Raw genomic sequence first — 16,083 nt, 5'->3', positions numbered from 1 at the left:
GTGAAACTTACATTTTTAATTAAAATTATTTTAAGTTTAAACAATCTAATAAATGATACAAATGATATTCTATAATGAATATATATGTATGTAGCCTATGATGCAGTGGGTATAAAAAGTCTACATGGTTGTTATGGAAAAAACGAAACAAAGATAAATTCATGTCAGAACTTGTGTATGTGTTTGTAATGAATTATAGTAAAGAAGTACTGTGTTTTGTAAATGAGACTGTTAAACTTAAGAAAAAAAACACTGAAATGAGCTGGACGATGACATCACTCTGTTTTTTGAGCTGCGTTACAGCTGAATTTAACTCATTTTTATATTTGATTACATTTACTGAATTGACCATAGATCTGATCAATGACACTTATTTTTAGAGCTACTTTAAAGCATAATAGAAACCTGTTTGCATCATTGACCTTTATTTTTCTGTTTATCCCTGTAAAGCTGTTTTAAAACAATATGTATCGTATAACGCGTTATGTAAATAAAGCTGAATTGACTAGAAGAGTGGAATAAGAGAAGTAGTGATCGTGAGATCATGAGTCTGTGAGGGGCAGGCTCGCGCACGCCCGCTATTCTTGTGACATTTAAAGCGCGCGGCTGCTTCAGTGTGCACGTCACACGCTCGCCGCTGGCGCTTCAATTTAGTTTGTATTCCGCGCACATACAACTCCAGCCGAAAGGCATGGCGTCCGTCACTTTAGGACAGCACCCTGCTCAACACCACCTCGACCCGGATCAGCAACTTCTCCACAAACTGAAGTCGAGCGAAAGAAAGAAATTCTCACGTAAATGGTCGCTGGAGAAGATCATGCGAAACAGAGCGAGTGATGTGGACAGCGCGAGAGCCGCAGTCTCAGCATCGCTCTTGTTATTCAATCACGAGCCGCCTTCAGCATCACACAACCGAGGCACTAGTGCCGGTTCGCCACGTAGTAATATGGACGGATCTGTTGTGGACATGGACCGAGAGAATGTAAACAATAATAACGGAATATTTCGCAGACACAGCGCCGGGAGCCGGAGAAGCTCTGTGAAGGACACGGCAAAGATTCACGCGTCCTCGTCTCCGCAAGAAGTTCGCAATTCTTCGCCAGGGTCAAACTTAAGCTGCTCGTCAGACGAACTGGAGGGACTGCAGATCGACAGGCTGACACAGGCAAGGTCAGGAGTAGTGAAGATGCGAAGCGAGCCTCTGAGGATGGAGGCATGGTCCATCTTCACCCCTAGAGACCCGAGGGTGAAGGCGGAGAGGGGAGAGGGCCACATCTTCACCTCCAGGAGGCTGAGTCAGGACTGGTGCGACGCCTGCAGCCATCAGATCAACAGCGCTGCACTCAAGTGTCAAAGTAAGAGCCGGTATCTCCTCACCTGACCATAGAATAGATAGATGTATAGATTGATAAATTAGTGGAGGGAGATAGAGGTGGATGGATGGATTGATAGATGATAGATAAAAGAAAGATGGATTGATGGATAGACGAATGGATGGGTGGATGGATTGACAGATGGATGAACTGATGGATAGTTAGAATTACTGTATGGATGGGTGGAGAGAGTTGGATAGATAGATAGATAGATAGATAGATAGATAGATAGATAGATAGATAGATAGATAGATAGATAGATAGATAGATAGATAGATAGATAGATGAACAGACAGATGTTTGATGGATGGAGGGATTGATGGTTTAAGAGAGATGGATGAATGGATAGATAAATGCAAGATGGATTGATGATCAGATTAATGGATGTATGAAATAACAGATGTTAGAGAAATGAATGGACTGATGGGGGATAGATACTTTAGAATGAACTGGATAGATGTTTGCTGAGAGTTAGCGAGATAAACAGTTTTCGTTTATTTATCTTTATGTGTTCTCAGTATACTGATACTTTTATATCAGAATCATCAAATAGATATTTGTGAAACAAGAAAGAAAAATGACAGAGAAGAGAAACACTGACAAAAGTCCATAATGTTTATAGTATACAAGTGTTGTTTTTGCTGTTTTTTTTTTTTTTTTTTCTCGAAGGGGTTGTTTGTACGGCTCCAGTGTTATAGGAACTTCCAGTTTGTTTAATTAAGATGAAGCATGCTGATACATGTGGTGGTTTAGGGAGTATGGGGGATGGGGGGGGGGAGTTCCCAGCAGAGGTCATTGTTTTTTTTCTGTTTTGCTATTTGTCATATTTGATTAGTTGTATATAAAGGGGAAGGTGGGATTCTGATGACCCCCTCCAGATCATTGGGGATTCTCAAGTGAATAATTTGTGACCCACAAAGGTCTTTGATTTTCTTGCTATTGAGATGGGAAATGACTAACATTTGAATCATGTGAGTAAGGTACACTTGCCTTTACAGTAGGTGCATCTAAAATTCTTGAATTCTTTCGGAAGGTTTTTCTTAATCTTACTTGCTACCTATCTTTGTGTATTTTGCCTGTGCTCTGTCATTAATGTTGCACCATTGTTGTTGCACTCCACTGTCCAATCATGCACTTCAGCTAATTCAATTATTAAATCTCCCTTTTGCTTTTAAAGGACAGCTATTTCTCTTAAGTGGCGTTTCTTAATGCCAAAAAACTTCCTTGAAAAGATTTGTAAAAGAGAGCTGAAATCAAGTGCTGTTTTATTTAGCACGATATCCAGAAATAAATCTGTGAATGATGTAGAATACAATGACAGTATCTTTAAAAAAGCTCAGTCAACGCAGAAATCATATCATGCTGTGCTGTATCTGAATGAATGCATTTAACCTGATGCACACTGAGAATAGAGTGTTTGTGTGTTAAATTCTGGGGTTTTGTCCGTCTGTGTGCACATGGTGCATCTGTTCGGTCGTGTGTGTGTGTATAAAGCGTTGCTGAGTTAGCAGCGTGTCAGCAGTTTTCATTTGGGAAACGTACTGCAGCGAATGGCTTGATAGAAGTCCGACAGTGAAATTGCAGGGGTTTATAATGTATTATTTAGAAGTTAATGATGATTCTGAGATTATACAATTAAACACAATGACTGTTCTACCCTTCCAGTGCAGTGAAAAGTCAAATTTGGGCATCTCTTTAACCCTCCCTCAGTTCATTTCTTTTCATTTATTAGGCCCATGCCTTTCTTTCTTCTGTGGGATCCAAAGCTGTTTTAGACCCATTGACTTCTCTTCAAAATATCTTCTTTTGTGTTTAGTAGAAAAAAAAGTCATACAGGTATGGAGCGAAAAGACAGAAAAGACTTTTGTAAATTTGACAGTTCACCCCAAAATTTTTGTAAAGTACAGTAACAGCCATTTGAGCAGAATACTCAATCTCTCCCATTGGGAACTAAGTGTTTGCAGAAGCTCCTCTTTGAGTTGCACTACTTTCATTGAAACCGTAGGAGTTTTAAGTGCTTGTTCCTCTTTCTCCTCAACCTTTCATTGTAAAATGCCAGGGTTGGGTCTAATTTTTCTTGGTAGTTTTGTTGTGGTTTGTAACCGAGATTCAGTTTGGGATGTCTTGGGGTTTTCCAATTGATATATTTTACCGTTTTCACTTCAATGGGGTTTTCTGTAGCATTCCATGAGCATGTCCTGATATGCCTCCATTGGTTTGTTTGCTCTGTATTATAGTATTCTGAAAAGCCCCTAGCAGAGTTATTGTACGTGACCAAAAGTCACTCATGGGTAAAGCTCAACATTGTAGTTTGTAGCTGATTGTTGCTGTTTTGTTTAGAAATGTCTCGGAGCATGCTGGGAATTGGTGTATTTAAGAGGTTGCGGTGGTGCAGATGGGCTAAAGATGGAGCGTCTTGACTACTACAGATTACCATTTTAGTGCACACAGCCCATAATTATACACACTGAATGAAAGAGGCAGTCAGAGAACATCAGTGGTTGCATTCGTCAGTAAACAGCCCCTTTGTTCTCATACTCTCTCTCAAAGGAAAGAAATACACAAATGAGATCTTTTAAATATGTCAATTGTTTATCCTAGACAACAATGTGATTCAAATAAGAACAAATGCAGATTTTTTGCTGAAGTCACCTGATTCTTAGATGTTTCTCCTGAGAGGAAAAAGAAACTTAAAGAGAGAGTTCAACTGAAAAGGAATTCTGTCATCATTTACTCCCACTCGTGCTGTTCCAAACCTGTATGATTTTCTGCAGAACACAGAAGAAAATATAAGATGTTTTGTCTGTACAATGAAAGTACAGTTTTGTTTTGCACCCCATTGACTTTCAAAATATCGGTTTTTGTTCTCCAGAAAGAATGTCATATAGATTGAAAAGACATGTGGGTGAGTAAATGATGATAGAACATTAAATATTATTGAAAACCCCCTTTAGTAGTCTCCACTTAAGTTTCAGACGATGCCATTTTGTACTTCACTCATTCACTAAGAAATTCACAATATTTTATATTGCTCTACACTGTATAAAGTGGTAACCTGCAATTGGAGCTATTAACTCCCGATCTAACCCTAATTATCTAACGTTTTGTTGGCTAATTTATTTATTTTTAAAATATTTTTTAATTTAATTTTGGACAAAATTTAAACCAATTTTTAAGCATTTTGAAAAAAAAATCTCTTGTGCTAGAAAGAATAACCTTTGAGCGATCAAATGTTCCTTTGAGCTCTTTCTTGCTCAGCCAAACACACTGCCAATACCTGAAACCTCTCATAGACTTCAGTTACACAAATGCATACCTAAATGGATTGTGAAAGACAATGCATGCTCTATTGTGTTTAGTAGGCTACTACCATTATAGAGTTCTGTTTCTGAATTATATTCCCTTTACATGACGTGTATAAGTTATATGCTGAGTCATAACAGATTTAGACATGGTCTCAAGGTTTAGTCAAGGAGAATAAGTGAGTTCTCCTCTGGCAGCCTGTTAGCATGACGCTTCAACTCCCTGCTAGTGTGACTCAGTGAGTGAGTTGGTGTCTTAAAAAAGGGTTCCTCACTGCATGGGCCTGTCTCAAAGCATCAGTCTTCTCTCTCCTTCTTCTTCAGTCTGGCTTTATGTGTCTAATCTGGCTCGGGATTTTGGCTACCTCCCCCACCCAATTCTGCACCCATCCGTCTGAGGGATGCTGCCTGTCTGCCTTTTGTGTTTAATCCATGCTTGAGTAAAACTGTGTTTAGCCATATTGCAAATGGATTACAGCTTATGGATGCCAATCAGACATTGGATTGATTTTTAATTAAAAGTTTCAGACAGACTATAATGATAGAAAGAGGAATGTCTTCCACACATAAAAGTGCAGAAAGGCCTGAAATATTGTATAAATTGCTGGCATTTACTTTAGGCTTCAACTTGGGTTCTGGGATATTACATTTTCATTATAATTGGCCTTCTTTTTAATTCAGCTGATAAGTAAACATTTATAGCTCTTAAATCCAATTTCCATTCTTTTTTTTTCCGGTTAAACACGATTTGGCAACTCTAAAACAAGTCGAGTACTTCCACATCAAACCCCTGGCACAAGCTGGACTGTGTGCTCAACAAAAACATTGAAAATGTGTTATTCATGCTGTAGATGTTTTAGTGGTTCAGTGTACACAGAGTTTACCTTGTTGAAACAGTTATACAGCAGGAGCTTTGTCTACTTTCTTAATACAACATTCACCTCAAGCTACAGATGGACTGGGCCTGTTAAATCACTTCCTGTTTCAGTCCTGTGGCTTCACACTGCTATTGCACGGCTTAAATGGTCTGATCAGTTTAGTATCGGACGGTCGGTTTGAGTGGGAGTGGGTTGTTTGTATGAAGATGTGTTAATAAGTTCTGTGATGAGATGTATGGAGCACTTCTTACTGAAAAGGAGGAGTGAGTTTGCAAAAGTGTGACAGGGCTGTTGGGAGTTATGTCTTTGGCTATAATTAGGCTGCCCTTGGCCACTTCTCTATACCTCTATCTCTCTCAGTCTCATCCTCTCTTCGAGAGACCTGGGGTGAGGACAGCAGGAAATGTGCCACTCCATCTATCATAGGCAACAGCAAAATACAATGTGGTATTTGTTATACTTTTGGGCTTAATATGCATTTATCTTGGGGTAATCAAACTATTTGAATCTCTCAATTGGAATAATGAGGTATTTGATCATTAATATCCATTTATTTCAGGACAGTCAATCTTAATGTCTAAATTGGAATACCGGTGCAAGGAGCCACATGTGAGGGGCAGGTGGGGTAATTTATGGAGGTCTTCACTGATGCTGTAATAGGTGTTGTTGAAAGAAGTGGAGCAAGACACTGCTCTCATTTCTTTTTATTTATAGATATACACAAGAGAAAAGGAGGAAGATGCAGAACGGAGGGCTAGTGTGTTCAGATCTGGAGTTGTCCTTCAGGACAACAGGTTTCTCCAAGCGTGGGAGTGTGTTCTCACACAGGAAGTGGCATGATGGCACAGACTGACAGGAGAAATGCGTAGAGGGAGGAAATGAGAGAGATCGATCGAGATGGAGAGAGAAGGACCGGGAGGGAGAGGAAAAAGAGAGTAGGAGGCAAGAGTGCAGTGCGGCTGTGCCTTTAAGGATTCAATGAAAAACATGCTGCAGAGAGCAGGATGAGTGGGTGCAGTCTGAGCTGGTACGAGTTCTGCACTGCGTGAGAAAAAACAGGAGCACGGACGCGGGGAGAGAAGAACAGGAGAGAGAGTACCAGTCAGCGGAGGGGGGGATTGTGTCAGAGGGTAGGGGCGCAGGGTGGCAGAAAGGCAGGGAGGGGGGCATTCAGTGCACAACACAAAACCGAGCGCAGCCCTGCGATGGTGGACACACAGGAGCGACTGGCGCAGGGAGCCCACACCACGACGCAACGGAACCACAGGCGCCCAGCCCCAGCCGGGACGGCGGCCGCTCACGGATTGGCACCTGGAGCGGGACTCAGTGGTGGCACTTGGGTCATGGCCGCGACAGGCCACAGATAGCGGCGGTCATGCTGCCGGAGATGGGGACAGAGGAGGCGGTGGCCAGCGCCTGCTTTGGACAGGTCTCCAAGCGCCTGGGACGGTTCTTCCGCCGCCTGCCCAAGTCCCGCTCCTGGTCCGAGGGCCTCCGCATGCTGCGGCGCTCCAGCAGTAGTGGGACCCTCATGTTATCAGGTAACCTAAGAGATGAGATGTGTAAGGAGGCTGAGATGAAATGGGATTTGGTTAAGTTACTTGAACTGTCCAATTAGGCTTCTGTCATTGAGCTCTGCAGTGACTTTCACCTTCCTTAAATAGCCTTGTTTTTCTTCTTGTTGGCGCATCACGTTCTTGCTCTCCTTTCTTTCTCTCTTGGTCTCTTCCGTTTCCTTATCTGTCTCTTTTTTTTCTTTCATGTTGTATCTATTGTTGTCTATTCATGTGTTGAATGGACATTGATCTGTAACTTAGCCGTTAAAAGCTTCTGTGGTTCTAGAATGTACCAGTAAACCAGGCAGGCAGAGTGCAATGTAATCTGTACAGTACATTGAGTCAGAATAATGCTTATCACACTGATGTACAATATAAGTTATCAAACTGATGTACTGTGTGACACTCTTTCAACGTCAGTAGCACAGATTTACCTCATCCTGGTCAGAAATGATCCTGGTCTGAGTGATTTCTATTGCTATCCTAGTTGAGTTGAGTTGAGGTTAGTGTTCTGATTGGTCTGTAGGCTGTTACTAATCAGTTGCTGGGTGTTGGGTGATCTGATGTTTTAGGTGGGGTCTTGGGTGATCTCTATGTTATTCTAATTGGTTTCTAGTGGGTTTTTCTCATGGGGGGGGGGTTATCTGTAGGCTGTTCTAAGTGGTTTTAATGTGTTCAGGGTGATAGCTAGGGTGTTCTAAGTAGTTTTAAGGGGTTAGGCATGATAACTAGTTTTTTTCTTGGTGATCTATGGCATTACTATAGGTTTCTTGGGATATGGGTAGTTGCATAGAGGCAACCTTGTACTAAGCGATTTTTTTTAAATCAGGGCCCAGGTCTCTCCTCCCTGATTTTATTTGTTTGCTTTTTGCCAATTTTATCATCAGTCAGGCTTATTAGTTGTAAAATCGTATCTCTGTTTGCTTATAAAGTAATACCTCTCCCTAACATATCACCCAATTTGAGGCATCATTTATGTCTAGTAGTTTATTACTAAATTAGGAGTTTTGAAAAAAATGTTACATTGTGTTTGTGGAGTCATATTGACCCAGTGTGTCATATCACACGGATTCCGGTCTGTTATTCTCATGGATCGTTTGTTGTTTATGAAGTTGAGTTGGGCATCAGTGGATGAATTTGATCTCAGTGCTGTTTTTGGCAAAATGGCATTTTGATCAGAAGCCAAGGGAGTTGAAATTGAATTTCCTATTGATCTGGACCGGAATCCCTCTTTGAGTAGACGGAGACTGGGATATAGTACACCAGCGTAATGAATAAAAAGTGATCTGCTGTAGTGCAAGACAACTTCCCTTCTATTCACTTAGTATAATACTTGAATGAAAAGCAAGATATACTTATAAGGCTTCTCCTTTTTCAAAGTGTTTCAGAGAAAGTCTTCGGTGTAGATTGATGGTTTCCTTTGTGAAGTTGATGGACGGATTGTTTTCATAGTAGTGCTTTTGTATGAACATGGACAAGTACAGTGTAGCGTACGCCGTATAGTAACATTTTGGAAAGTGTCAGTGCAATGCCACCGACTGACTGCTCTGCTTATGGTATCACATCTGATTCTGGCTATTAAGTCACAGCATACTTCACTTTCTAACTCTTAAGCTATTTTGGTAAATATGAGCCTCTTTAACCTCTGTTACAGAAATGTTTTTGAGCGTTTATGATTACGGCAGCACTTTTCTCACCCTTTCTGCTTCATGATGACGTTAGCCATCATCTCCCGCACACACCGACTCCCTGCTGTGGATGACACATACTGAGTGAGACAGGGATCTGAAGCAGGCGGTGTGAATTTTTCATGTTATGATGTAAATAACTCATTTTTCAACTCAAGTAGGATTCAAAGTTTCATATTGAATATTTGAGTGTTTGAATAAGGTTACAAATACCAATAGGCCAGACTAATGATTAAAACAATCAAGTCAGCTGTCGCAAACTTACTTTAAGCTTTAAAGATCTCCTTGGTTTTTGTATATAGGCCTCTATGTAATATTTATTTTATAATATTAAAATGTTTTTTTATATATATATTTTATAATATTAAAATAACATTTTATCATATTCACCTACATTTTTCATACATATACTCTCACTAACTTAAATGCACTTATAAAAATTATATTCTATTATTCTAGCATTACCTATTTCATATAAACCTGTGCCAGAATCAGGTGGTCTCGTTCTTTCTAACTAGATTGGCCTTCTTCATATTGCTGCTTATTCTGGACAAGAACGATCTATTGAGCCATTAGGTGTACAGAACATAACTATAAGTGTGACTGAAGTTTAGAAGTACCCTTTCAAATTGACACAGAACTTTCTATATCGGTTTGTGAGCTTGATTGTGAAAGCTTGGCTGTGAAATACTGATAAGACCCTAAACAAACCTGTCTGTATTCAGACTTTGTCAGCACCTGTGTTCAAAGTAAACACTGGACACACATTTCATGTTATTTGTCTCCAACGACCCAGCCTTCACAATTACCTTCAATTTCAATTGACAATTTCCCAACCATAACTTGACATTATCTTTGCGCAAGAGCTAGCTGTACATCTGAGGTACATCTGTGTCTGTGGCATGTGTTCACTGTGACCTGGCCAGTGCAGCTTATTAAATCCTTTAGGTTGAATTTTAGTGCACTTTCAGCATCTTTAGACAAGAGGTTTTACCCATGCTGCATATACGACAAAACATCCTGATTTGCTCTGTCAATACTTTACACCTCAGTAGGCCTTGGTTTTCCTAAGCTAAGCATTAATGGGGCCTGGGCTATTTCTATTCATTATGTTTTATTAGGGTATAAACACAGAGTGCCAGGCATCGTTTAACTGTGGGTTAATTCTCCCTTCATTAACAAAAAGAATAGTATTCTAATGAGAGCATTTTGATTCAGACTAAAAATTCTTCAAAATCATACAATTTTCCTAGATTTATTTGGATGTTCAATTCCAAATTTTTAGTGTGAATTTTTGGACACCAACATATCATCGCAAACATATAGAGAAAAGTTTTCATACAGTAAAAATAATGTTGTTTCTTGTGAAGACGCAGACTGCAGGAAAAAAAAACATCTCAGGTTCAGTCTTTTCTCCATTTTGGGTTGAACCTGTTTTTCCAGTGGCTGCTGAACTAAATGTGGGGGTGTCTGCATGGCAAATAAAGAAACAAGGAAGCTTAGGAAGGAATGAGATAGCGAGACCGAAAGAAAGAGAGGAATGTTGTAAGAATATAGAAAGGAAGGCTCCAGGGTTTGTAGTTTTTCTGTTTGTCAAATACGTTAACATATCAGCCTCTATATATATATATATATATATATATATATGTGTGTGTGTGAGTAAATGGGACAATTACCTGGAGAAATGTTGAATTTGGAAGTGTTGGCCTGAACTTTAAAATCAGTGCATTTCTATTAGAAAATGATTCCAGAATTCCACATAGTAATTTTAATACCTGAGATTATGACAAATTTCCACCTGTAAAAAAAGCTTAGATTTTGTTGTGTGGTCCCCCTGAACATGGAAATGAACTGTTTAGTTTAATTACAGACTAAATACTCACTGAAAACTACCCATGGCTATTATCCCAAGGGTTGTCTATGAATGTCTAAGCTATGCTTGCTTTGTTATAATAGATCTACACATTTAATTACACCACACACTCATTTATTTCCACCTCTAATAAAGAAAATCATTCTGTGTGAGTCTAAAAGAAAGATTCTTTACTTCAGCACCAAAACCAGTGTGTGTGTTGAACGGCTGTGTGTCTGTGTCTGTTTATCTGAGTATTTCTGTCTGTTTCTAATTTAGCAACATTAATTTGGACTTAAATTACAAGGTTCAGTCAGATAGTTTCCACTGGGACCAGGTTGTTGGAATATGATCCAGGATAATGCCATGTAGTGTGAATGAAATGGACCAATGAAACTTCATTTTTGTTTTGAAGGGCAACCTTGAATCATGGGAAAAGATGAACTGCAAGGCTATAGGGTCAGGTTCCCTGGCTTGGCTGAGAGAGAGAAATGGCAGAAAATGCTGCTGACTGATGCAGAATCAGAGAAACAGAGAGCTAAAGAGAGCAACACCGAGTGAAAGGAGTGGTACAGTAGCTGGGATGCATGTGAGCAGTGGCTCTGAGAAGGAACTGTGACTCCTGAGGTGGAAAAATGCTGATGAATGGCAGAGGAGAGGGAGAGCAAAAATGTCAGAGGGAAGTGGGAGGCGAGAAGGCTCGTGAGGGACAAAAAGGCATCAGTGTTCTCGTACTCTCTATAAACTCCCCTTACATTCCAGCTAACAGAGGGGAGTTCAGCTTAATAACCAAATGGTTTATACTGATCAGCAGACATGGTTAACTCCAGGAGGAAGTGACTGTGTTCAAGTGAGAAGTGAAGTTTTAAAGGGACAGGCCCAGAGATGCGTATTTGACCTTTCGTACTGAGGAAATTCCACACATAGCCAAATAAACATTGTGTTTAATGTGACATGGACAAGAGTTTGACCTCTTCTGTCAAAACCACTCTTGGTTTATAGCAGCACTGCAGCATTTCCAGGTTATGTAAACTACACTGGTAATGCTCTATCAATAAGGTTTCTCTAGCAATGACCCCAGAATTACTCCAGAACATGAGTGTGACTGCGGCTAAACAAATAGTCTGGGGTCACGGCTTAATGTGCCTCTGGAATGGAGTGTTTCTTAGACTTTTCTCCATGTGAAGGTGACCAATAACTTTTCCCTCAACATTTAAAGGGGTCATATAATGGTACGCACTTTTTCAAGTTGATTGTACTGAATTGTGTGTTGGCAGTGCCTGTACACAACCATCATATAATGATAAACATCTCTCCTTATGTTTTACCCTGGCTCAAATTGAGTCGTTCGTTTTTTGTGACGTCAATAAAACGGACGCCCCTCCCGCGATTGTTGATGCGTTTCAACACATCCCGCCCTGAGCGAGCTGTCATCATAGTCCGCCACTGTTGATACGATTTTGATGTTCCTAAATCCGAAAAGATGCAGTGGATGAGTTTTGTTTTCAAAGGGAATATTCCCCACGAGCAACGTCAATGCTTTCATGTTTGCGTGATTCGCGAATCTTTTCTCACCAGGCTGCTTTATAAACAAGGGTCACACTCAGTATAAAGCTGGTTTTGCTAAGAAACTGCTCCTGAAAAAAGAATCGGTACCAACTATTGTACCTCCAGCTGCACCTCCAGAAGAAGTGTGTAAAATTGTATATTTTACATTAAACATTGCAAATCGCTTGCACGCTTCACAATGAATGCGGCTAAGGTTTACTCTAGGGTACATTACGACATGTTTTCTATACGACGTTCTCAATATAATTCATAATCCCATGATTGTAATGAACAGAACAACGCATTATGGTTATTGTGTTACAACAAACGGTGTACATATACATCAGTAAACACATAGCATTCATACATCTCACTAAGTTACTCTACTCTACCAGTACACTAAGATAGATCAAAGTGACATTATTGTGTCACTTTGAGCCTTAATTGTCGAACTACTTTGCAGCTGTCAACTTGTTCCGGGTCCGACTCCGGTTCAAACTGATACGGTTGCACAGATGTGTCCTCAGAGACTCCCGCTGCCATTTTCTCTCCAAAATATCCCTCAACTGTTGTCAAGGCAATACTCTATGTGCATTGTGTCGAAATGCTCACATTTAAAATGGCATAACAACTGCAAAAAAAATTACAAAACTGCATTCAAAAGTGTAGCGACACTAAGACATGTAAGAAATCAATACTCCTGATCATCAATAGCATGTAAAGTACAATAAAACAGTAGTTATAAATTATTTAATTAAATAAATATTGTTATTATAATAGTATGCAAGACAGCACTGACACTGCTTGGAATCTGAATCTATGAAACATGGAGATATGTTTTTCCATTTATGCTTGTTACCTTCCTTCAGTTTTTCTCATGTGGTCCTCAACTAAATCTGGAAATGTGGGCTTTTGATAGATTTTTTTTAAGGAGTGATTTTACATTCCAGACAGATGGGGGTTCCTGCCAGACATATTCTGTCTGGTCCATCGTAGGTAAATCATGCATATTGTATTATCTTCCACACTGAGGGCACTTCCAAAGACATGTTAAATCTCAGCTGATCTTCTGCACTACTGTCTGTAAACCCAGAAGCTGACGGTCAGTAATAAGCCCTTGGCGGCGCATTCCTCAGATTAATCCGGGTTATGGGGCTCAGACCCCACTGCAGTAAAGACATGATGATGGGGGTTATGCACAGTTTAAAAGATAAAGACATCGGTTCTAGGATCGTCCCGTTGCACTAATTACATTACATGTCATTTAAAGAGTTTCAAGGAAGATTTGGGTGTTGTAAACCTCATTTAGATTTGGTTAGAATAAACTATATGAACTGAAAGCCATCAGTTCTTTGCCTTCTATTTTGTTAGTACATTCTGATTTAACTCATTGATACCTTTACCTTTAACTTATTTTACCTTTTTTTAACTTTTTGACCCATATTTTTATTAAACATTCTATAAAACAGAGGCTTTTACAGTTTGATGTGAGTGATTTAAAAAAAAAAAAATGTACCATCTCAAGCTAAATTAGTAAAGGTTATATGTTAGGCCATCATTGCACCATTAGAAAAGTTGATGAACTGGGATGATGGTAACAGGGTTGAAAATTGTTCTGATTCATTTGGCATTACAAGCCGTGAAACAACAAGATGGTTTTTATAAGAGAGGCTATCAGTTGTTTAATGTTTACTGTACAAATGGTAAGAAGGTTAACAACATTAATAAGTGATAAAAGATTAGACTTTAACTCACCCTTGAGGTGTTGTCTTCCTGAAAGAATGATAATGCGATTATGACATATTTTAAAATGTGATAGTGTCTTAAAACTGGAAAAAGTGATGCTAACAGCGTTGATGCAGAACTTCTTTTACATAATACATTGATTACATAGATAAATAATAACAAAATGCTAGTTTTTATATTTATATATTTTTAATCAGTGTATTGATTTATTTCTATTATACTATATATTATTACTTTATATATATTTTTGCTATTTTAAAGAAAAAAGTGTTAATGTTAATGTGATGTTTTTTTATTTTTATTAAAAGAAAAATATTTTTTAAAGATTTTTAATCATTCATTATTTTTTATAGCTAGTTAATAAATCTAAAAAAATCATGATTTAAAAATGTTTATTTAATAACATATATTATTATATAATATATGTTATATATATATATATATTAATCCTATTTAAGCTTAAAAAAGGAAAAAAAAGGAAAAGGAAAAAAGGACTGGAAAGGAAAATAAATTTTGAAATAAAATACATTTTCTGATTTTTGTTGATGTGTTTTTGAAAAAATATCTTCAGTAGATACATTGTAAAAGTTTAAATCCTTTCTTGAAGTATTTTTTTGCTAGGAGAGAGAGATGTCTCATGTTTTGTAGGATCACCTGACTGCCGCTGCACATGTCAGCTTTTTCATGTTTTCTGCATTCAGTTATCAGGGTGTTGCATTAAACCACTCTGTTGATATCAACCTCAGGTTGAAGGTGAGAGTCAGTATCGGAAGGAAGCCTCACCTCCTCCCATAATGCATTTCCTGACTCTGAGTCAGTCATTCTGTTTGGTTTGGACACTCTTCCTCTATAGTCCTGCTCAACACTCCCCTGAAGATTTATATTTTGCCAGGGTTGCGTTGACAAACCATCGATAAAAGTGACGTCCATTTTCCATGCGTGTTATCAGTGTTGTGTAGGAGCTCTTAGCATTCCCAAACTCCTTTCACAGTTATCCGCACCTCCCTGCTCTTCCACAATGACAGAAGCAATGTGTTTTGCACTGATAATCAATCCCATGATAATCAATCAGCATTTGCTGTTGACATCTATCACTCCCACTGTGGTACTGCTAGTGTGTAGAGACAGATAATACCTCAGTCACTGTTGTTATCATGTGACTGTGTAGTTAAAACAAGACCCTAGAACATTTATACAATATGTTGGCACTGCAGCCTCACTGTAGGACACCATGTCATGTAAAATCATGCTCAGCCTGTGCTGAAGAATATCCAGTGGGCAGTGTCGTTTCCTTGGTTACTGTGAGCAATGAATATAGATGGGCTTTTTAGCTGCTGATTTTTCTCGCTGTGCTGTTCTGAGGTCGGTATTCTCTCTATTATGAGGCTAATGTGATTTTAGGATGAAGAGGGCCCCAGTTTTTTCTAAGATGTGCTGAAATATGTGAAAAGGGGCCCTGGGTGGGCAATTTAAAAAATGACGGGGGAAAAAATGAACTTTGTGTCAATTAAATGTTTCTTGGCAGGAATTAAACCATATCTTTTCCAGCCCTTTACTAACCTTGTTTCACTGCCACTGGACTCCGTTAACCACAATTTGGCGCCATCTAGCGATTGAGTCTTTCCTCTCTGTTACCATGTAAAGCTCGATTCTAACCAACAGGACCTCTTTTTGACGGTCATCATCAGCATCGTTAATCTTGCAAAGTTTTTGATTTAAAAAAAAAAATAGGCCTAGATTTATTACAGTATACTTTGTATTGTATGACCTTTGCAAGTTTGCATCAAAATTCAAGAAACACTTTTGTGAGGGTGTTTTTATACAACGGCTGTGTGACGGATGGTAAAAATGACATCTTTCTCTCTTCTGACTACTGTTATCAATCTCTATATTTTCTTTCCCCTCTTTTGAAAGTTGTGAAAACACTATTGTGGAGTTTTTTCTTTTGCTATTTGAGCAAACTGGAACACAAACAATTATTTTATTTAATCTCTCAAACTGGAAATGTAAAAAAGGTCAAATCTATTTTGTTACAATCAAGCTTTACATGGTAACACTTTTTAAAATTATATTTAATTTTTACTTTTTAAATTAATTATAACAATGTTAATATTATAATGTTTTAGTAATGATAAAAAAA

At 38.7% G+C, this 16,083-nt stretch overlaps 1 protein-coding gene across 2 annotated transcripts in view; it reads left to right on the top strand.

Annotated features, from left to right (window-relative positions):
* Positions 1-563: 563 nt before the first annotated feature.
* The window catches only part of rassf5 (Ras association domain family member 5), a 40,448-nt gene continuing 24,928 nt past the window's right edge, over positions 564-16,083 (top strand). The window contains exon 1 of one of the 2 annotated variants that reach the window (XM_039673269.2): positions 564-1,355. In XM_039673269.2, the coding sequence (XP_039529203.2) occupies positions 692-1,355 (664 nt within the window). In that variant the 5' untranslated portion in view covers positions 564-691. Of the gene's footprint in view, positions 1,356-6,700; positions 7,095-16,083 lie in introns of those variants that run through there. The other variant, XM_089125136.1, reaches the window with a different exon arrangement.

This window comes from Pimephales promelas, chromosome 21, assembly GCF_988280905.1.
Source record: "Pimephales promelas chromosome 21, fPimPro1.hap1.1, whole genome shotgun sequence".
In the NCBI taxonomy this organism is placed as follows: Eukaryota; Metazoa; Chordata; class Actinopteri; order Cypriniformes; family Leuciscidae; genus Pimephales; species Pimephales promelas.
The sequence above is the reverse complement of the archived record's forward strand: the minus strand, read 5'-3'. Positions and strand labels throughout refer to the sequence as shown.